This window comes from Gallinula chloropus, assembly GCF_964237585.1.
Source record: "Gallinula chloropus genome assembly, chromosome: 32".
Classification (NCBI taxonomy): Eukaryota; Metazoa; Chordata; class Aves; order Gruiformes; family Rallidae; genus Gallinula; species Gallinula chloropus.
The window spans coordinates 1,703,226-1,724,253 of record NC_140117.1 but is presented as its reverse complement, the minus strand read 5'-3'; the positions used below and the strand labels follow the sequence as shown (position 1 = coordinate 1,724,253).

At 53.7% G+C, this 21,028-nt stretch overlaps 1 protein-coding gene and 1 pseudogene across 2 annotated transcripts; one reads left to right on the top strand and one right to left on the bottom strand.

The window, feature by feature from the left end:
• Nucleotides 1-1,507: 1,507 nt before the first annotated feature.
• LOC311202941 (class I histocompatibility antigen, F10 alpha chain-like) lies at nt 1,508-4,344 on the top strand (the record flags this gene model as incomplete). The annotated part of the gene is made up of 6 exons (XM_084277585.1): nt 1,508-1,592; nt 2,014-2,277; nt 2,958-3,233; nt 3,310-3,537; nt 3,664-3,768; nt 4,178-4,344. The coding sequence occupies 6 exons, from the start codon at nt 1,508-1,510 to the stop codon at nt 4,342-4,344; spliced, it is 1,125 nt and encodes a 374-aa protein (XP_084133711.1).
• Nucleotides 4,345-16,520: 12,176 nt separating this feature from the next.
• On the bottom strand, nt 16,521-17,456 carry LOC311202940 (olfactory receptor 14C36-like; annotated as a pseudogene). The gene has a single exon. The product of its transcript is annotated as an olfactory receptor 14C36-like (transcript).
• Nucleotides 17,457-21,028: the final 3,572 nt, after the last annotated feature.

Genomic DNA, 21,028 nt, shown 5'->3' with positions numbered 1-21,028 from the left:
TGAGAGCATTTGCTCTTGTCCTATTGATCGTTCCTTGGGAGAACAGACCAACACTCGCCTAACTTCAAACTCCTTTTAGGCAGCTGTTGAGAGTGATTGGGAACCCACTGGGTCAGGTTGTCAAAACTAAAACACTGACTTAGGAGCTCCTAAGATTTATGGTTGATGACCCAAAGAGTGCATTAAGCACTCAGCCATGGGAGATGAGGTCTCTTGAACCCTGCAGAACAATGTTCCTGTCGAGGGATTCCATTTCTACCATTAGCCTGGGTACCCCCTGCTCAGGTGGGCGCAGGGTGTTCTGCACTGGCTTGGACTCGGACCCTTGCTGTGTGCGTGCACTGAGCGCTTCCTCTGAATGTGAAGTCCAGTGGAGAGTGGAGGCTGACAGCAGGCTGTCATGGGCTGGGTGGCGTCACGCTGCCCACGAGTGCTGCTGTGCTGGACATGCTGGAGCCCCAGCAGGAACTGGAGTCAGAGGCAGCGCAGTGGGACACCCCAGTTGATATCACTACTGCATTTTTCTGGATGCCTTTGGCAGCAGAGAGCAGGGCAGAGTTTGCTGTCCCTGGGAGGGTGCCCAGTCCACCTGGAATCGACTGCACCAGGGGTGGAAACACAGCCCCACCATCTGCCATAGGCTGATCCCGACTGCGCTGGAAGGGGTGAAGCCCCGGAGCACCTGCAGTACACTGATGACATCATCATATGGGGCAGGAGAGCAGAGGAATTCTCTGAGACAGGGTAGAAGATAGTCCAGATCCTTCTGGAAGGTGGTTTTGCTGGTTTGAACTGGTAAGTTGATGGACCTGTGCAGGAGATGCAGTACAAGCAGTGCCAGGCAGGAGCGCTGCCAGGCCTGAGGTATGCTGGGCATAGGTGATGGTGGGCACAAGCAACCCAGGGCATGAGGGGCACCGGGCACAAGAGACACCAGGGACAAGGGACAGCTCCCCCAAGCCCTGGGAATGCCCACGTTCCCCAGGAGGTTTTCACCCTTGTCCCATCTGTTTCACCCACAAACCCCCACGGTGTCGAATGTGGGTGGGGGGAGACACAGGGCGCCAGACGCCTGGGTCCCCCTGGGACAGGCAGGTCTGGGGGTCTTGGAGTGCCCTGGGGGAAGGGGCCAAGAGTGGGGCCGGGGTGGAGGGGAAGAACGGTGGCTTGCGGGGCCCAGGAGTGATACAGGCGAAGTGGGGCTGTGGGGGGGTCTGGAGCCCTGAGGAGGGGTCAGGGGGCTGAGGGCTGGGCGGCCCTGTGGGGGGTCCCAGGATGAGGGTATGGGGTAAGGGGTGGAGGGGCTGTGTCCGCCCCTCCCCTTGCACTGCTTTCAGCACTTTCACTTTCACTTTTGCCAAACAGCAGAGACGGGAACTGTCAGGTGCGTCTCGGGTTGCCATTGGTGGATGGGTGGATGAGTGGTGGTGGAGCCAATCGCGGGGCTCGGGGTGGGGCTGGCGATGAGGTCTGTCCTGGAGTGGGGCTCTTTCTGCTCATTTGCCTCATGAGACCCCGAAGCGGAACGGTGGGCCCAGACTGGGCGCTGGGTCTGGAGCTGCTGCTGGTTCTCCTCATCGGGGAGACGTGCGGTGAGTGCGGGCAGGGACCCGGAGCCCTTTCCCTGGGCGCCGGGATCCCTCTTGACCTTCCTTCACCCCGGAGCACCAAGACCACTCCAGGTCCCCCTTCCCTGGGCCCCGGGAACTACCCCGGGTGAAGAGAGCCACCAGTCTCTTGCACGGGACACTGGGCCCCCTCAGAATGCTCCCCCCACTTCCCCATCTGACCCGGCTTTGCCTTCCCCAACTCCAACCCACCCCCAGACCCAGATCTGCTTCTCCTTGAGACCCCTGTCACTGAAACCAGTGATCCCCTGGTTTTCTCTTCCCAGGAAGCAGAACCCCCTCCTGGGCACGCCTCACCGCCCCAACATACTCCCACCAGTCCCATGCCCCCGGCACCGTGGCTCCCTGCACCCCACAACCCTGACTGTGCCCCATGTCCCTGCAGAGCTCCACTCCCTGCGCTACTTCTACACTGCAGTGTCGGAGCCCAGCCCAGGGGTGCCAGAGTTTGTGTCCGTGGGGTACGTGGACGGGAACCTCATTATGCGCTACGACAGCGAGACGAGGAGGATGGTGCCCCGGGCAGACTGGATGGCGGCCAACCTGGACCAGCAGTACTGGGACCAGCAGACCCAGAGCGGACAGAATGATCAGCAGATTTACCTTGTGGGCCTGGACATACTGCGGGAGCGCTACAACCAGAGCAGGAGTGAGTGTGGGTTGGGATGGCGCTCTGTGGGACAGGAGAGCTCCCATGGAAAAAGACTCTTCCCTGCCCCACACTACTGCCCCAGTCTGGGCCGCCCCTGTCTTGCCCTGCCCAGTGCCACTGTCAGCAGGTTCCCTGCGTGAGGGGGTACCTTGTCCCAGAGCTCGGGATGCTCCCCAAACCCAGCACATCCCCCCCTGCACAGTGCCCTGTACCCCATCCCAGGCCTGGCCACCACATCCCGCCCCTCACCATTCCTGGGACAGTATAGACCGCCAAAAATAGAAGGACTCCCACCCCGTGTCCTAACCCTTCACCCTTCCTATGGTACATTGTATCCCCCACCCCAGAGCCAGAGGGGGTCCCCCAACCCATCCCACCTCATGTCCCTGCCCCCACAATGTTGAGGACCCTGTCCCATTCCCTTCTTGTCACAGGGTGCTGTGGGACTGGGTGAAAGCCCAGCCATGCCCTGGGTTCAGGGGGTCTGTGTCACAGCTTTAGATGATGCCCCAAGTGCTGTGGGCCCTGGGCAAGATGGGGGCAGCTCTTGTGTCAGTGCCTGATTTATTTGGGGCTCACACAGGGCTGGAGCGTGGGGTGCTGCCAGGGGCCCTTGCCCCACTGAAGGCCCAGGGCTGCAGCAGCCCCTCAGCCCCATCTGCCTGGTTGTGTTTCAGGGGCTCACACACTGCAGCGCATGTACGGCTGTGACCTCCTGGAGGATGGCAGCATTAGGGGGTATGAGCAGAATGCCTACGACGGGAGGGACTTCATTGCCTTCGACATGGACACGATGACGTTCACTGCGGCAGATCCAGCAGCACAAATCACCAAGAGGAAGTGGGAGGCGGATGGGTTGCTTGCTGAGCGCTGGAAGCACTACCTGGAGAACATCTGCCTCGAGTCACTGAGGCAATACGTGAGCTATGGGCAGGCCGTGCTGGAGAGGAAAGGTGAGGGGAGATGGGGACCTTGGGGAGGGGCCAGCGTGGATGTGTGTGCCAGCCCTCACTGCCACCCCCTCCCCAGAGCCCCCCACGGTCCGAGTGTTGAAGAAAGAGACCCAGGGGTTCCTGACCTTGCACTGCCGCGCTTACGGCTTCTACCCACGGCCCATCACCATCAGCTGGCTGAAGGACAGTGAGGTCAGGGACCAGGAGACCCAGCGGGGCAGCATCGTGCCCAACAGCGACGGCACCTACTACACCTGGGTGTCCATCGAGGCTCCTCCTGGGGAGCAGGACAAGTACCAGTGCCGTGTGGAGCACGCCAGCCTGGCTGAGCCTGGGGTCTTTGTGTGGGCTGAGTCTGGTGGCCTTGGGCATGTGGAGGGGTGGACTGGGGGGGTTCCCTTCCCCTTCTCACCGCTCTGCTCATCTTCAGAGCCAGAGTCCAACTCATCAGCCATCATGCTGGGGACACTTGTTCCCCTTGCCATCCTGGCTGTCGTTGCCATCACTGGATTCATCATCTGGAAGCGCAGATCAGGTAAAGCCCCAGGGTGTGGGAGAAAGGCAGAGCCCAGGGGTTGGCAGTGGCTGTGGGTACCAGCTGCAGTGCTCTAGGAGGCTCCCAAGCCTGATGGTTACACACAGTGGATGTTGATGTCTCTTCCCCTCTTCTCTTATGTGCACTGTGCCCACAACGAGCACGAGGTGGCAGCTCACAGCTGTTTCTCCCCCATAGATACAGATGGGAGCTCTGGCAGCTTGGTCAAAGGGATGACATGGGACTGGGGGTGTGGATGGGGCAGGCCCAGCTCTCTGTGCTCCCCCTTGAGACCCATGGTCAGAGCGACACTGGGCTGCTGGTGGGGGACACTGAGACAACCATATCAGAGGGTTGGGGACAGGGTCTTTTCCCTGGGTGACACTGTCTCTTCCTCCCATCCTTGCAGTGATCACAGTCTTACTGTTCCATGAGCGACCGGGGCAGCTGGATGTGGCACCTGCACTCTCAGCAGATGGAGAGACCAGGAGCTGCCTGCAGAGAGCTGATCACACTGTGCCAGCACACGGCGCTGTGCTGGTGGATCTTCTGGCTGAGGAAGAGCCAGCAGTGTAGCATCAGTTCCTGTGCTTTTTTCCCAGCTTTGGATCATGGGCTGTGCTCATTCTCCATGAGATAGAGCTGGATTTCTTCCCAGCACCCAGTGTGGTGTCATGTTTAGTACTGAGTTTGGTCTGAAGGTGGAGTTCATTTTCCCCCAGCAGCCCTGGCCATGCTGTGCACTGGGATTATGCATGGTGTTGGTACCAGCTCAGGGATTTGGCTGCTGGGGAGTGGGGCTGGCCCAGCATCCAGGCTGTCTCTCCAGCATCCCCCTTTCTGGTAGGCTGTGGGTGGGCAAGACCTTGGGAGGGGACAGGACAACTGACCCCAAAAAACAAAGTGATATTCCAAACCATGTGGTGTCTGCTCGACCATAAAAGCTGAGAGGAAGGAGGAAAATGGGACCTTCATTATTTATGACTTTTGTCTTCTGGAGCAACTGTTGTGACTATTGAAGCCTGGCTTTCCTGTGTTTTGGATTTGTGAGGCAAAGTTTGGGGGACAACCACAGGGGTGGCTTCTGCAAGAAGCTCCTAGAAGCCTCCTTCTGGTCTGATAGAGCCAATACCAGCCAGCTCAAGGACAGACCCACTGCTGATCAACACCAAGCCAATCAGTGACTATGGTAGTGCTTCTGTGATAACGTATTTAAGGAAAAATCCAGCAAGTGTCAGCGTTTTGCTGCCAGAGAAATGAGTGAGAAGGTGTGAGAAACTTTGCAGCCACCAAGGTCAACGAGGAGAGGCAGGAGGTGCTCCAGATGAGAGATTCCCTTGCAACCCCTGGAGAAGACCGTGGCCAGGCAGGTTGTCCCTCTACAGCCCATGGAAGATGATGGGGAGCAGAGATCCCATGTGCAGCCTGTGGAGGACCCCATGCTGGAGCAGTTGGAGACACCTGAACAATGCTGTGGAAAGCCCATGTTGGAGCAAGCTCCTGGCAGGACCGTGGAGAGAGTCTTGCACCAGAGCAGGTTTGCTGGGGGACTTGTGACTCCTTGGGGAACCAGGCTGGAGCAGTCTCATGCTGAAGGTCTGCACCCCATGGAAGTGACCCACGCTGGGGCAGCTGGGGAAGTGCTAAAGCCCTGTGGGAAAGGACTCATGTTTCTAGAAGTTTGTGGAAGACTGTCTCCTGTGAGAGGGACCTCACAGTGCAGCAGGGGAAGTATGTGGAGGAAGCAGCAGAGACAATGCATTATGAACTGACCACAACCCCCCATTCCCTGTTCCCCCCATCCCCCTGTGTTACTCAGTGGGAGGAGGACAGAAATCATGAATAAAGTTGAGCCTGGGGAGAAGGGAAGTGTGAGGACAGGGGTGTTAATGTTTGATTTTATTTCTCATTATCCTGCTCTGTTTTGATTGGGTTAATAAATTAGATGCATTTTATCCCATGCTCAGTCTGTTTTACCCATGATGCTAATTGTGGAACGCTCTCATGGCCCTTATCTCGACCCATAAGACTCTCAATATATATTTTCTCTTCCCTGTCCTGCTTAGGAGGAGAGTGGTAGAGTGGCATTATGAGCATTGAGAAGATCCCCCTCAATCCTCTCTTCTCTGGGCTAAACAGCCCCAAATCCCTCAGCCTCTCTCTGTCTGAGATGTTCTGGTCCCCTCAACATCTCCATAGCCCATTGTTGTCCCTTCTCCAGGAGCTCCCTGTCCTTCTTGCCCCAGGGAGCCCAGCACTGCTCACACTATTCCCGATGAGGCCTCCCCAAGGTAGAGCAGAGGAGCAGGAGAACCTCCCTGACTTCTCTTGATACCCCCCGGGATGTCATTGGCTTTCTAGGCCACGAGGACACGTTGCTGGTCATGGTCAGCTTGGTGCCCACCAGCACTCCCAGGGCTTTTCCCCAGAGCTGCTTCCCAGCAGGTCACCCCTAACTGTCCTGGTGCTGGGGGGTATAACTCCCTGTGTGCAGGACCCTGCACTTGTCCTCCTTGGATTCAGTAAGATCACTCCCTGTCCAGCTCTTCAGCCTTTCCAGAGCTTGCTGGATGACAGCACAGCCTCCAGGCATGTGAGGCACTCCTCCCAGTTTGGTGTCACTCCATCCTTTCATCCAGTATGGGCCTGAGAGACTGAGAGATGCTCACTGAGAGAACAGTGAAGCTTTGGAACAGGCTGCCCAGGGAGGTGGAATCATCATCCCTTGGGCTGATCAATAACCATGTAGATATGGTGCTTCAGGGGATGGTTTAGAGGTTACAGATGTGTAGGGCTGAAGGTTGGACTTGATGATCTTGAATGTGCTTTCCAACCTTGATGATTCTATGAAACTAAGAGGCTTTTTAGCCTCTAAAGTAGAACCTAGATGTTCCCCTCCATCAGGTTCCCAATGCCTGGGCCAAGCCCAGTGGTCCCCAAACCCCAGAGCCTTCCATCCCAGTGGGATGCTGGCATCCCTGCAGCCACCCCAGGGTTGGGGACTGACCAACCACTCCTGTCCCTTAGCTTATGACCCAGAACTCTAAAGCCACATGAACCAGAGCACAAAGTATTCCTCACCCACTCAAGTGCCCCAAAAACTCAACCAGAATCAACTTTCCACCTTGCCCATTCCCCTCCTGGACCCACGACAGGGTCCCGTACTGGGACCAGTGGCATTTAATACCTTCATCAATGACATCAACAGTGGGATCCAGTGCACCCTCAGCAAGTTTGCAGATGACACCAAGCTGAGCGGAAGGGCAACACACCAGAGAGATGGGATGTCATCCAGAGGGACCTGGACATGCTGAAGAGATGTGCTCAGCCAAACCCCATGCAGTTCAACAAGGTCCTCCACTTGGGTCAGGACAAACCTCACTACCAATACAGGCTGGGGGGTGATGTGATAGAGCAGCCTTGTGGAAAAGGACTTGGGGTGCATGACCCAGTGATGTGCCAGTCCCATCCTGGCTGCATCAGCAGAAGTGTGGCCAGCAGCTCGAGAAAGGTGATTCTCCCCCTCTGCTCTGCTGAGACCCCACCTGAAGTGCTGCGTCCAGCTCTGGAGCCCTCAGCACAAGAAGGACATGGACCTCTTGGAGCAGGTCCAGAGGAGGCCACAAGGATGATCAGAGGGCTGGAGCACTTCTCTTACAAAGGCAGCTGAGAGGGTTGGGGCTGTTCAGCCCAGAGAAGAGAAGGCTCAAGGGAGACCTCACAGCTCCTTCCAGTCCCTGGAGGGACCTACAGGCAAGCTGGGAAGGACTGTTCCCAAGGGCAGGGAGTGATAGGATGAGGGGTGATGGTTTTAAACTAGAGCAGGGAAGGTTTAGATGAAACATAAGGAAGAAGTTCTGCCCTCTGAGAGTGGTGGGACACTGGCACAGCTTTCCCAGAGAAGTGATGGAGGCTCCATCCCTGGAGACATTCAAGGTCAGGCTTGATGAAGCACCAAGCAACATAATGTGGTGGAAGGTGTCCATGGTCACTGAGGGTGGGGGATGGGACACAACACATGACACGACATGATGTGGACTTGCTGGCCTTCAAAGGTCCCATCCAACCGAGAGCATTCTGTGATTCTGTAACTCGATGTCTCAGTGCTGAAGGAGCTCTGAGGACGTCTCCACACTGAACTGTCAGGAGAGGGCAGTGTGAGCCCAGAAGAGTCGCTGGGCCCCAGCTCCCAGGCAAGACCTTCAGCTCGCCTGCCAGCAGAGCATCCTCCTGCCCAGGCTGAGATGCTTGGAGCACCTGACCAGGTGTCTGAGGGACGTTGGGTGCTGAGGACCTACAATGGGGGGAGGAATGCAATTCCTAATGTGTCACCACCTCTTCGGGAAAACCTCCAGGAGATGAAGACACCTGGTTTGGAAACATTTTGGTGCATTTTCTGGGTGGATTACTGCCCTGTTGTAGACATTAATAGTTATCATGGTTTGTGGGTGTCCTGGTTTTGGTCAGGATGGAGTTAATTTCATTTGTAACAGCAGATGAATGCTGTGTTTGAGAGTAAGATGGGAGTAGTGCTGATAACACCCTGATGTTTCTAGTTGCTGTCAGACAGTCAAGGACTTTCTCAGCTCTTCATGAGAAAGGAGGGGCGAAGCCAGGACAGGTGACCCAAACGGGCCAAAGAGAGTATTCCACGCCAGTTACGTCCTGCCCAGGATATCGGGGGCTGACGGGAGGAAGGCCTGGGGCGGCTCCGGGACGCGCGGTTCTTGGGGGACGGTCGGGTTCCGGGACGGCTCTGGGTGGCACGGCCTGAGTTGTGTGGTTTGGTGAGAAACTGCATTGTGTATCAACAGCTTCATATATTTTGCTTTGAAGTCCTGTTAGTATTGTTACATTGTATCTTTCTGTTATCTTAGTAAACTATCCTTATCCCAACCCACGGGCCTCTTAATTTCTTGATCTTGGGGTTATTTGCCCCTTTCTCTTCCTTTTCCCTTCCCTTACTTCTCACCCCCCTTCCCCTTCCCTTTAACCTGCTCTTTTCCTTTAAGGAGCAGGCAGCTGCGTGGATCTTGGCCCTCAGCCGGGTGAAACCACGACAGTCTTTTTGGCGCCCAACGTGGGGCTCGAAAGGTTGGGATAACGGTAGATCTGACCCTGACCCGATTGTAATTAAGTCAAAGTTGTGATAAGTACTTTGATTTAAGCAGTCTCTGGTCACGATGCTCTGGTATTTACTTTCAAGGCTGTGCTCACAGCTGTGGCAGCAAAAGCACCGTCTGTTGTATGCAATCCTAGCAGGATCCTTTAACATCCTGGGACTGCAGCTCCTGTTTTCGTTCCCGTACCTCATCTTGGTGTATTTTATGAAAACAGTTTATGATACAGTGATATCGATGATCGTGAACTTGTGCTGGTATGTGTATAAGATTTTTCTGCCCTCTCTATTCTTTAGACAGGGAGGGATTAATAATGGCAGCTGGTATGGTGGGAGTACAGAAAGAAATATCTATGCTGCTTTCTCTTCCTTTGGGCTAAATACAACAGCTCTGGTAACAGTTTTTGAAAATTTCCAATATCCCTGGAATATTCAAACTAGCATTTTGCTGTTGTTATGTTTGGTGAATATGGTTCTGCTTTTGTTCAATATGAAGCAAAGGTTTATGAATACCACTCAAGAGTGTTCTGCGAGGCCAGATAATCACGAGTGGCAGGGTACGTGGCAGAGTATGGGCAACTACCTAGGCACTTTCTCACGTCCAATGTTTTGGAGTTTCACTCCCGAACAGTTACAGGACCCTGATAAAGTGGCTGCATATCTGAAAAAAAATTGCCGTAAGTTTCCCAGAGATGCACAGCTTACTGCACTGTGCTGGGCCCTGGCCACTATTTACCAAACACTGCTTGATAGCAGTCAGCAGTGTCAGAGGGAAAGGAAGGAAAACAGACCAGCAGAAACTGCAGCTACCGTAACCACTGGGACTAACACTGAGGCCACTGTAACTTCTGTGACTAGCACTGTAGCTGCTGCAACCCCTATGAATGGCACTGCAGCTACTGTAACCACTGGGACTAACACTGAGGCCACTGTAACTTCTACGACTAGAACTGTGGCTACTGCAACCTGTCCAACTGATGCTGCAGCTACTGCTGCCCCTACAGCAGATACTGCCGGTAAAACAAAAAATCAACCCACATCAGTGTCGGTTGCTCCTGTACGAAAGAGGAAATACACAAAGAAAGTTGTTCCTGTAGTGAAGGATGAGGATGAGGATGAAATTGAATCAGGGCCACCCGATGAAGGTCAGGATAAAGCAGGGTCATCTGATGAATCTCAGGATAAGGCAGGGCCATCCAAACCATCTCAGGATAAGGCAAAGCCATCTCAACCATCCCGGGATAAGGTTGTTCCATCTCAACCATCTCAGGATGAGGTTGTTGTCACACGATCCCTGTCCCTGAGTGAGCTGCGTGAAATTCGAAAAGATTTCAGCCGCCGCCCAGGTGAGCACATCATCACTTGGTTGCTCCGATGCTGGGATCACGGGGCCAGTAGTCTGGAATTAGATGGCAGGGAGGCCAAGCAGTTGGCATCCCTAGCTAGAGAAGGAGGCATTGATAAGGCAATTGGGGAAAAGCCTGAAATCCTCAGCCTCTGGAGGCGACTACTGTCAAGTGTGAGGGAAAGGTATCCCATAAAGGAATACATTACATGTCAAACACCCAAGTGTAACAACCTAGAGGCAGTTATCCAGCACCTGAGAGAATTAGCTGTACGGGAGGTAATTTATTATGATCTGGACAACCCACAGCTTCCCTCTGATCCTGATGACGTCCTGTGCACCCCAGATATGTGGCGTAAGGTTGTACGAAGTGCACCAGCAGGACACACCAATTCATTGGCAACAATGGACTGGAGTGATACATATCCACCAACCGTATCTGAGGTGTCCGGCCACCTTCGGAGATATCAGGACAATGTTTCTCTCTCTGTGATCGCAGCGGTAGAGAAACTGGTCAAGCGACTTGACGAAAATGTGTCCATCTCCCAACCCGTATGCAGCCATGTTGCAGCTATTGGGAGAAAGCGTCCATCATCCCAGAAGGGAGGATACAGTAGGTACACACCGCGAGAGACGCTGTGGTTTTACCTGCGTGACCATGGTGAGGACATGATGAAGTGGGGTATGCAGCCCACCTCAGCCCTTCAAGCACGAGTAAATGAGCTGCGAGGTAAAAGGATCGCACAACGCGATTCTGCCAGGAAGAACGCTGCACCAGTGAACAGCCAACACAATCAGCAACAATAGAGGTGCCCTGCCTCCAGCCAGGTGGAGGAGAGGGATAACCGTGTTTATTGGACTGTGTGGATCCGATGGCCTGGCACGTCAGACCCACAAGAGTACAAGGCTCTGGTGGATACTGGTGCCCAGTGTACAATAATGCCATCGAATCATATTGGGACTGAACCTGTTAGCATTTTTGGAGTGACAGGGGGATCCCAACAATTGACTGTGTTAGAGGCTGAAATGAGCTTAACTGGGAAGGACTGGGAGAAACACTCAATTGTGACTGGCCCAGAAGCTCCGTGCATTTTGGGTATAGATTATCTCCGTAGAGGGTATTTTAAAGACCCAAAAGGGTACCGATGGGCTTTTGGAATAGCTGCTTTGGAGACAGAAGAAATTGAGCAATTGCGTGCCTTGCCTGGACTCTCTGACAATCCTTCTGTTGTGGGGTTGTTGAAAGTCGAAGAACAGCAAGTGCCAATTGCTACAACGACAGTGCACAGAAGACAATACCGTACTAACCGGGATTCCCTGATCCCCATCCATAAGCTGATTCGTCAACTGGAGAGTCAAGGAGTGATCAGCCGAACTCGCTCACCCTTTAACAGTCCCATATGGCCAGTGCGGAAGTCTGATGGAGAATGGAGGCTGACAGTGGATTATCGTGGCCTAAATGAAGTCACTCCAGGTATGAGTGCTGCTGTACCGGACATGCTGGAACTGCAGTATGAACTGGAGTCAAAGGCAGCTAAGTGGTACGCCACAATTGACATTGCAAATGCTTTCTTCTCAATACCACTGGCGCCAGAGTGCAGGCCACAGTTTGCTTTCACCTGGAGGGGCATCCAATACACGTGGAATCGTCTGCCCCAGGGGTGGAAACACAGACCCACCATCTGCCATGGACTGATTCAGACTACACTGGAAAAAGGTGAAGCCCCAGAGCACCTGCAGTATATTGATGACATCATAGTATGGGGCAATACAGCAGAGGAAGTATTTGAGAAAGGAAAAAGGATAATTCAAATCCTTCTAGAAGCTGGTTTTGCTATAAAGCAAAATAAAGTCAAGGGACCTACGCAAGAAATCCAGTTTTTAGGAATAAAATGGCAGGATGGGCGTCGTCAGATCCCAATGGACATTGTCAATAAAATAGCAGCTATGTCTCCACCAAGCAACAAAAAGGAAACACAAGCTTTCTTAGGTGTTATAGGTTTCTGGCGAATGCATGTCCCAAACTACAGTCTCATTGTGAGCCCACTTTACCACGTAACTCGGAAGAAGAATGATTTCCAATGGGGCCCTGAGCAACAACAAGCCTTTGAGCAGATCAAACGTGAGATAGTCCATGCAGTGGCCCTTGGGCCTGTCCGGACAGGGACAGATGTTAAAAATGTGCTTTACACTGCAGCCGGAGAGAATGGGCCTACCTGGAGTCTCTGGCAGAAAGCACAAGGGGAGACTCAAGGTCGACCGCTGGGGTTTTGGAGTCGGGCCTACAAAGGATCTGAGGCCAATTATACTCCAACAGAAAAGGAAATACTGGCCGCCTATGAAGGGGTTCGAGCCGCTTCAGAAGTGATTGGAACTGAAGCCCAGCTCCTTCTAGCACCCCGACTGCCGGTGCTGGGCTGGATGTTCAAAGGGAAGGTCCCTTCTACACACCATGCCACTGATGCTACGTGGAGCAAGTGGGTTGCACTGATTACTCAACGGGCTCGAATAGGAAATCCTAATCGCCCAGGAATTGTGGAAGTGATCACAGACTGGCCTGAAGGCAAAGATTTTGGGATGTCACCAGAGGATGAGGAGGTGACACGGGCTGAAGAAGCCCCACCTTACAACAAACTGCCAGAGAATGAAAAGCAATATGCCCTTTTCACTGATGGCTCCTGTCGCCTTGTGGGAAAGCATCGAAGATGGAAAGCTGCTGTATGGAGTCCTACAAGACGAGTAGCAGAAGCTACTGAAGGAAAAGGTGAATCAAGCCAGTTCGCTGAGGTGAAAGCCATCCAGTTAGCCCTGGACATTGCTGAGAGAGAAAAGTGGCCGATGCTCTACCTTTATACTGATTCATGGATGGTAGCCAATGCCCTGTGGGGTTGGTTGCAGCAGTGGAAAAAGAACAACTGGCAGCGTAGAGGCAAACCCATATGGGCTGCTGACTTATGGCAAGATATTGCTGCCCGGTTAGAGAAGCTGGTTGTAAAGGTACGTCATGTTGATGCCCATGTGCCTAAGAGTCGGGCCATGGAGGAACATCAAAACAACCATCAGGTAGATAAGGCTGCTAGGATTGAAGTGGCTCAAGTAGACCTAGACTGGCAACGTAAGGGTGAATTATTCCTAGCTCGATGGGCTCATGATTCCTCAGGTCATCAAGGGAGAGATGCAACATATAGATGGGCTCGAGATCGAGGGGTGGACTTAACCATGGATGCTATTGCACAAGTTATCCATGAATGTGAGACGTGCGCCGTAATCAAGCAAGCGAAGCGGTTAAAGCCACTTTGGTATGGAGGCCGGTGGATGAAATACAGATATGGGGAGGCTTGGCAGATTGATTACATCACCCTCCCACGAACACGCCATGGTAAGCGTTACGTGCTTACAATGGTGGAGGCAACCACCGGCTGGCTAGAGACATATCCTGTACCCCATGCCACTGCCCGGAATACAATCCTGGGTTTTGAAAGGCAAGTCCTATGGCGACACGGCACCCCAGAAAGAATCGAGTCAGACAACGGGACACATTTCCAAAATGCTCTCATAGACACCTGGGCAAAAGAGCATGGCATTGAGTGGGTGTACCACATTCCTTATCATGCACCAGCCTCTGGGAAAATTGAACGATATAATGGGCTCTTAAAGACTACCTTGAAAGCGATGGGTGGTGGAACATTCAAACACTGGGATACACATTTAGCCAAAGCCACGTGGTTAGTTAACTCTAGAGGATCCACCAATCGAGCTGGTCCTGCCCAGTCAAAATTTCCACGTACTGTGGAAGGAGACAGAGTCCCAGTGGTGCATATGAAAAGTATATTAGGGAAGACGGTTTGGGTCATCCCTGCTTCAGGCAAAGGTAAACCCATGTCTGGGATTGCTTTTGCTCAAGGACCTGGTTGTACTTGGTGGGTAATGCAGAAGAATGGAGAAGTTCGATGTGTACCTCAAAGGAATTTGATTTTAGGTGAGAATAGCCAATATAATTAATAAGGTAGAAATTGTATTATAATAATTGCTCTGTGCATTCATTATTGCTATTATTGCTGTATGTTGTTGTATGTTGTACCAATGGAGTTACAGCCGGAGTCATACAAGTCAATGAAGGAAGAGTGCCATGATGACGGGACCAAGACCTAGTGTTCCAATAACTTTTTCCTCCTTCCCTTTGAAAATGAACGTCTTTGATTCACAGACTATGAACATGGACCATGTCAGATGTATTGGTCGAGAGCCTGAGATGCAGCATGCAACGATCCAGTGACGCATACTGACACCATGAGAGACTGTTACGACGAATGAAGCCTGAAGATCATCATGGACTAAATGTTCATTCGCTCAGAAGAATGGTCCATAGACTAAGGGAATAATACCTGTATGCACATATGTGCGTATACATGTGTGCACACATATATGTGTGTCTGAAACAAGAAATGGTTGGATTTGGTCATGACGTAAATGGTATGGAATAAGGGGTGGATAATGTCCTGGTTTTGGTCAGGATGGAGTTAATTTCATTTGTAACAGCAGATGAATGCTGTGTTTGAGAGTAAGATGGGAGTAGTGCTGATAACACCCTGATGTTTCTAGTTGCTGTCAGACAGTCAAGGACTTTCTCAGCTCTTCATGAGAAAGGAGGGGCGAAGCCAGGACAGGTGACCCAAACGGGCCAAAGAGAGTATTCCACGCCAGTTACGTCCTGCCCAGGATATCGGGGGCTGACGGGAGGAAGGCCTGGGGCGGCTCCGGGACGCGCGGTTCTTGGGGGACGGTCGGGTTCCGGGACGGCTCTGGGTGGCACGGCCTGAGTTGTGTGGTTTGGTGAGAAACTGCATTGTGTATCAACAGCTTCATATATTTTGCTTTGAAGTCCTGTTAGTATTGTTACATTGTATCTTTCTGTTATCTTAGTAAACTATCCTTATCCCAACCCACGGGCCTCTTAATTTCTTGATCTTGGGGTTATTTGCCCCTTTCTCTTCCTTTTCCCTTCCCTTACTTCTCACCCCCCTTCCCCTTCCCTTTAACCTGCTCTTTTCCTTTAAGGAGCAGGCAGCTGCGTGGATCTTGGCCCTCAGCCGGGTGAAACCACGACAGTGGGACACTCTCCACTACCCCAGGGTACCCAAAGCCCCATCCAACCTGGCCTTGAACCCTGACAGGGATACGGGGCAGCCCCAGCTTCTCTGAGAACCCTGTGCCAGGGCCTGCCCACTCCCAGTGAAGGATTTCTGCCTCCCAGCTCCTCTCCAGCTGCACTCCTGCAGCTGAAGGCCATTTCCCTGGGCCTCTCCCTCCCTGCCCATGTCACCAGCCCCTCTCCAGCATTCCTGGAGCCTCTTGAAGGACTGGAGGTCTCCCAAGTCAGAGGTCTCTCCAGAAGCAGCAGTCTCTTCTCCAGGCTGGGACAGCTGGGCTGTCCCAGCCTGGCTCCAGAGCAGAGGGGCTCCAACTCTGGGATCATCTCTGTGGCCTCCTCAGGGCTCACTCCAACAGCTCTGTGTGTCCTTCTTGTCCTGGGGACCCCAAGCTGGATGCAGCGCTGCCAGGGGGTCTCCCCAGAGCAGAGGGTCAGAATCCCCCACCTCGACCCGCTGGTCTAGCTGCAGGGGATGCAGCCCAGGATACAGTTGGCTTCCTGAGCTGCCAGCACACACAGATGGGTCAGGTTGAGCTTCTCATCAACCAATACCCAAACCCTTCTCCTCAGGCTGCTCTCAGCCCCTGCACAGCCTCTTGTTGTGCTGGGGTTGCCCTGACCCATGTGCAGCATCTCCAAGCAGCTCCAATTTCCCCTTGTAAATGTCATCTGCCATCTCCAGTGTGTGACAGCCACGGATATGCCACTCAGTGTCACCAGCCATCACCTCCAGCGTCACTAGACACCGAGGAGTCCAGAATCTTAACAGTCACAGCATGGCCAAGAGGTGTTGAGCAAACAACACTCCAGGTGTGCAGAGCAACTGTCCTGGCCACAACGTGGTTGGTGATGCCTACTTTTGGAATGCCTGTTGGAAGATGAACCCGTTGTTAACACATGACACAGAGGAGATCCTGTCTGATGACAGAGATGCTGCGAGAGGTTCAGCTCTGACCCACGCTCTAACATCTTTATAGAGGCTCCAGAGGGGCGTGCCTTGGCAAAAGCAGGTGGAACATTGACACTCTGGTAGGACCATTATCACAGAAGTAATTATAATAACAATAAGGAGAAGACAGCAAGCTCAAACTGCTCTGGAAGACACCTGGAGCACCCTGGAGAAAGAAGCAGGAACTTTACCACTGCTGGAAACATGTCCGTGGCACCGCGCTCCGGATCGCATCCTGGAGCTCCTGGTTCCTCATGCTGTAGATGAGGGGGTTCACTGCTGGAGGCACCACCGAGTACAGAACAGTCACTGCCAGGTCCAGGGGTGGGGAGGAGATGGAGGGGGGCTTCAGGTAGGCAAACACGGCTGTGCTGATGAACAGGGAGACCACAGCCAGGTGAGGGAGGCAGGTGGAAAAGGCTTTGTGCCGTCCCTGCTGCGAGGGGATCCTCAGCACGGCCCTGAAGATCTGCACATAGGACACCACGATGAACACAAAACACTACAAGTTCACAGAGACGCTGACTGCAAGAAGCCAAACTTCCCTGAGGTAGGTGCCTGAGCAGGAGAGCTTGAGCATCTGGGGGATTTCACAGAAGAACTGGCCCAGGGCGTTGCCTTGGCAGAGCGGCAGAGCGAACGTGTTGGCAGCGTGCAGCAGAGCAGTGACAAACCCACCACCCCAGGCAGCTGCTGCCATGTGGACACAAGCTCTGCTGCCCAGGAGGGTCCCGTAGTGCAGGGGTCTGCAGATGGCCACGTAGCGGTCGTAGGCCATGATGGTGAGAAGAAAATACTCCCCTAACATAAAGAAGGGAAGGAAAAAGAGTTGGGCAGCACAACCTGCATAGGAGATGGCCCTCTCATCCCACAGGGAATTGAATATGGATTTGGGGAGGGTGGTGGAGATGGCACCCAGGTCGAGGAGGGAGAGGTTGAGGAGGAAGAAGTACATGGGGGTGTGGAGGTGGTGGTCACAGGCTATGGCAGTGATGATGAGACTGTTGCCCAGGAGAGCAGCCAGGTAGATGCCCAGGAAGAGGCAGAAGTGCAGGAGCTGCAGCTCCCGTGTGTCTGCAAAGGCCAGGAGGAGGAACTGGCTGATGGAGCTGCTGTTGCACATTTTTTCCACATGCACATGGGGACCTGTGCAAGGAAGAAAATAGAGTTACAAGTCACAGCAGACTTCTCAGAGGACAACCTCTCCCAGTTCCCATGGGATCCTCCCAAAATGCCCCTCTCTTTTCAAGAGGCGTCTCCTCTGCCTGGTGCTGGTTGAGGGTGTTACCAGGAGTGATGCACAGAGGGCGCTTGGATCCCCTGCACAGAGGTGGGGCTGCTGCAGGCTCTGGAGAAGCCAGTCCTGCCCTGCATCAGTAGGTCGAGAGGAACATGGGGGGATTTCAGGTCAAACCCACTCGAGGTATCAACGAGCTTTTCAGCATTGTTCTCCCAGTTTGATGGGTGGCAGAGCAGGGCTGGGGGTCCAGATTTTGGTTTCTTCAGTTCAAGTTGCCCCACCGAGCTGAGGACTTCTTCTAAGGCAGAAAGCCCTGGCATGTCCACTGCACTCCAAGTGAAATCTTGTGCATCACGTGATGCAGGGAACTGTCCTTTGATGCAGTGTCAGGACAGCCAGACTGTCCATCACTCCTTGTCCCAGCTGCCCTGCACTGGCACCTCTCTGAGATGAGGGGCATCCAGACATTCCTCTAAGAAGAAACTGGACACTACTGAGGGCAGAGGGAGCTGGTTTCCAAGCTCACACCTCTAAACCCCTCACCTGCCTGGTGGTGGGTTTATGAGGGTCTCAGCTCTCAGCCAGGGATGTGGTGGGCTTACTGCAGCTCCCCACAGACAACCTTCAGCAGCGTTTCCATGCCCCAGGGTTTCTTCTCCACTGGACTGCTGGATAACACAGAGACACCGTGGGAGTGCTGGGCACTTCTGGAGGTCACAGAATCACAGAAAACATTGGGTTGGAAGGGACCTTGAAAGGTCATCTCGTGCAACCCCCCTGCAGTGAGCAGGGACACCTGTAACAAGAGCAGATTGCTCAGAGCTTCATCAAGGCTGACCTTGAATGCCCCCAGGGATGGGGCCTCCACCACCTCTCTGGACAGCTGTTGCAGTTTTGCCTGGCTGGGTTCTGGTGGAGAAGGGGGGCTGCAGGGGTGGCTTCTGCAAGAAGCAGCCAGAAGCTCTCTGCAGGCCCCAGAGAGCAAAGACCAGCCGGCTTAAGGCCGGACCTGCTGCTGACCAAGGCCGAGCCCATCAGTGATGGTCACAGTGAAGGGAGTGAGAAGATGTAAGAAACTACAGACACCAAGGCCAGGGAAGGGGGGAGGAGGTGCCAGAGTGAAGGATGCCTCTGCAGCCTTTCAAGAAACCCATGGTGGACCAGGTGTCCCCTTGAAGCCCATGCAAAAGGCCCAGATCCCACCTGCAGCCAGTGGAGAGGCTCCACACTGGATGGAGCAGGGGGAGACAGACAGGAGATGCTGTGACCCGCATTGGAGCCAGCCCCTGCCAGCACTTGCAGCCCATGGAGAGAGACAGAGACACAGAGATGAGCAAGGGAGAGATTTGTGCCAGAGCAGGATTGCTGGGGGGAGGCTGGTGACCCTGTGGAGGACTGGGACTGAGAGACACTGTGATTTGTGACTGCACCCATAGCAGTGACCCACACTGGGGCAGCTGATGAAGAGCTGGAGCCCTGTGGGAAAGGATTCATGATGGTGAAGTTCATGGAGGACTGTCTGCCATGGGTGGGACCCCACGGTGCAGCAGGGGAAGGGGGTGAGGAATGAATGCCCCCCTGGCTGAGAAGGAAACCAATTTATGAGGAACTGGGCAAAACCCCCATTCCCCCAGTCCCTGCCCCTCCCTGTGCCACAGTGTGGGGAAAGAAGGGAGTAAAATCCTGGCTAAAGTGAATTCTGCTGAGAAGGGAGGGGTGGGGGGAGGTGCTTTAAGATCTGGCCACACTTCTCACTACCTGACTCTGGTGTCACTGGGGTGCAGGGCAGGGCCAGCAATTGGAGAGTTTTCTGTCCTTTATTGTGTTGAGTCTGTTCTGCCCGTGATGTTGATTGCAGAATGATCTCTCCCTGTCCTTATCTCCACTCCCGAGCCTCTCAATATCTATTTTCTCCTCTGTCCAGCTGAAAAGGGGAGTGACAGTGTGACTTTGCTGGACATCTGGCCTCCAGCCAGGGTCAAACCACCCCACCACAGGCCCATCAATCCAGCTTGCCCAGGTGCCTCTGGATGACATCCCATCCCTCTGGCATCTCGACTACACCATTCAGGTCAACAAGGACCCCTCAGAGAAAGAGACAGTTGGCCTAAAGGTGGGGTGTTCTGATGGGAGGGTCAGATCATTCCCAGCCCTCCACAGCCCTGGGGCCTGGCATGGGAGTTAGGTGGTGTCCCTCAATGGCTACCTCAACACCGTTGGTGTTGTAACTGCTGTTGACTCCTCTCCCCCAAGACTACAGTGAGCAAGAACAAGGCCTGGAGAGACCAGAGGGGAACATCCCAAAGTATCAGTGTCAAGGGGTGTGGGGCTGGGAGACACACATGGGCTTTGGGGTGATTCTTCTCTTTGGTGGTCAGGCTGCTGGGAAGGCAACTCACAGCCACGTCCTTGTGTGTCCTGACTTCACCTGGGAGAAAGATGATATTCCTGCTGGTCTGGTGCTGGGGTTCACATTTAGGATGTGAGTATCGCTTGTAGCATGGTGATATTTCGGGTGTTGAGGCTGAGGTGAGGCAAGACACGGATGTTTTTGGCTTCTCCTGCTCTCCCACCAGCAGGACGACAGCTTGTGAACCAGCTGAGCATCAGTGGCATGTGTGTTGTGCTGTGCATCACTTCTTTGACATGTTCCATTGTCATCATCATCTTAATCTTCCTTTTCTGTCCTATTAAACTGTCTTTATCTCAACTCACAGTTTTAACTCTTTGTTTCCAATTCTGTCCCAAAGCCTCTGTGGGGGGAGGAGTGTGTGTGACCATCTGAGTGGTTATTTTAGCTGCCGACCTGGTTAAACCCCAACACTGTGACAGTGAGGACTGAGGGGCTTGAATGTGTGAGTGAGGAGACCAGGGAAGGCATCTGCACCCCCAGGGATGGCAAGTGCATGAATCCACCTCCCACAGCACTTCTGGGGACTGGTCCCTCTCAATCCCTTCCCCTGCCACTTACTCTCCATCCACTGCTCACAGTTCCCACCCCTCAGCTCAGCTTTACAGACACCTCCTAGGGCTGGACCCCCACCTGGGGGCACCTCTGTGTGTGCAGGGCAAAGGAGCAGCTTGTACAATTCCTAACAAGCCATGGGGTCTCAGCACCTTCTGCAGAACTGAGAAATTCTGGAAAATCCCCATGTCACACTGCTCACACTGCCAAAGCTCAAAGCAGAGACCCTTCCCTTCCAGGTGAACACTGCCTTGGCATCCTTCTTGAGCAGGACCCTCTGCAGGTATCCTCACAGCAACGTATCTTGATCACACAGCACCTCTCAACAGCAGAAGAACCCAGCCCTGCACTGCTGGGGGTTTGATCCTGCCACCAGCTGCTTCTCCCTGCAGCGCTGCAGGGACCCTGACAGGAAGGACAACCCCAGGCACCCCTGGGCAAACACCATCACAGCCCTGCAGCCTTTCCCGGGGAAACAGAGCCATTACTC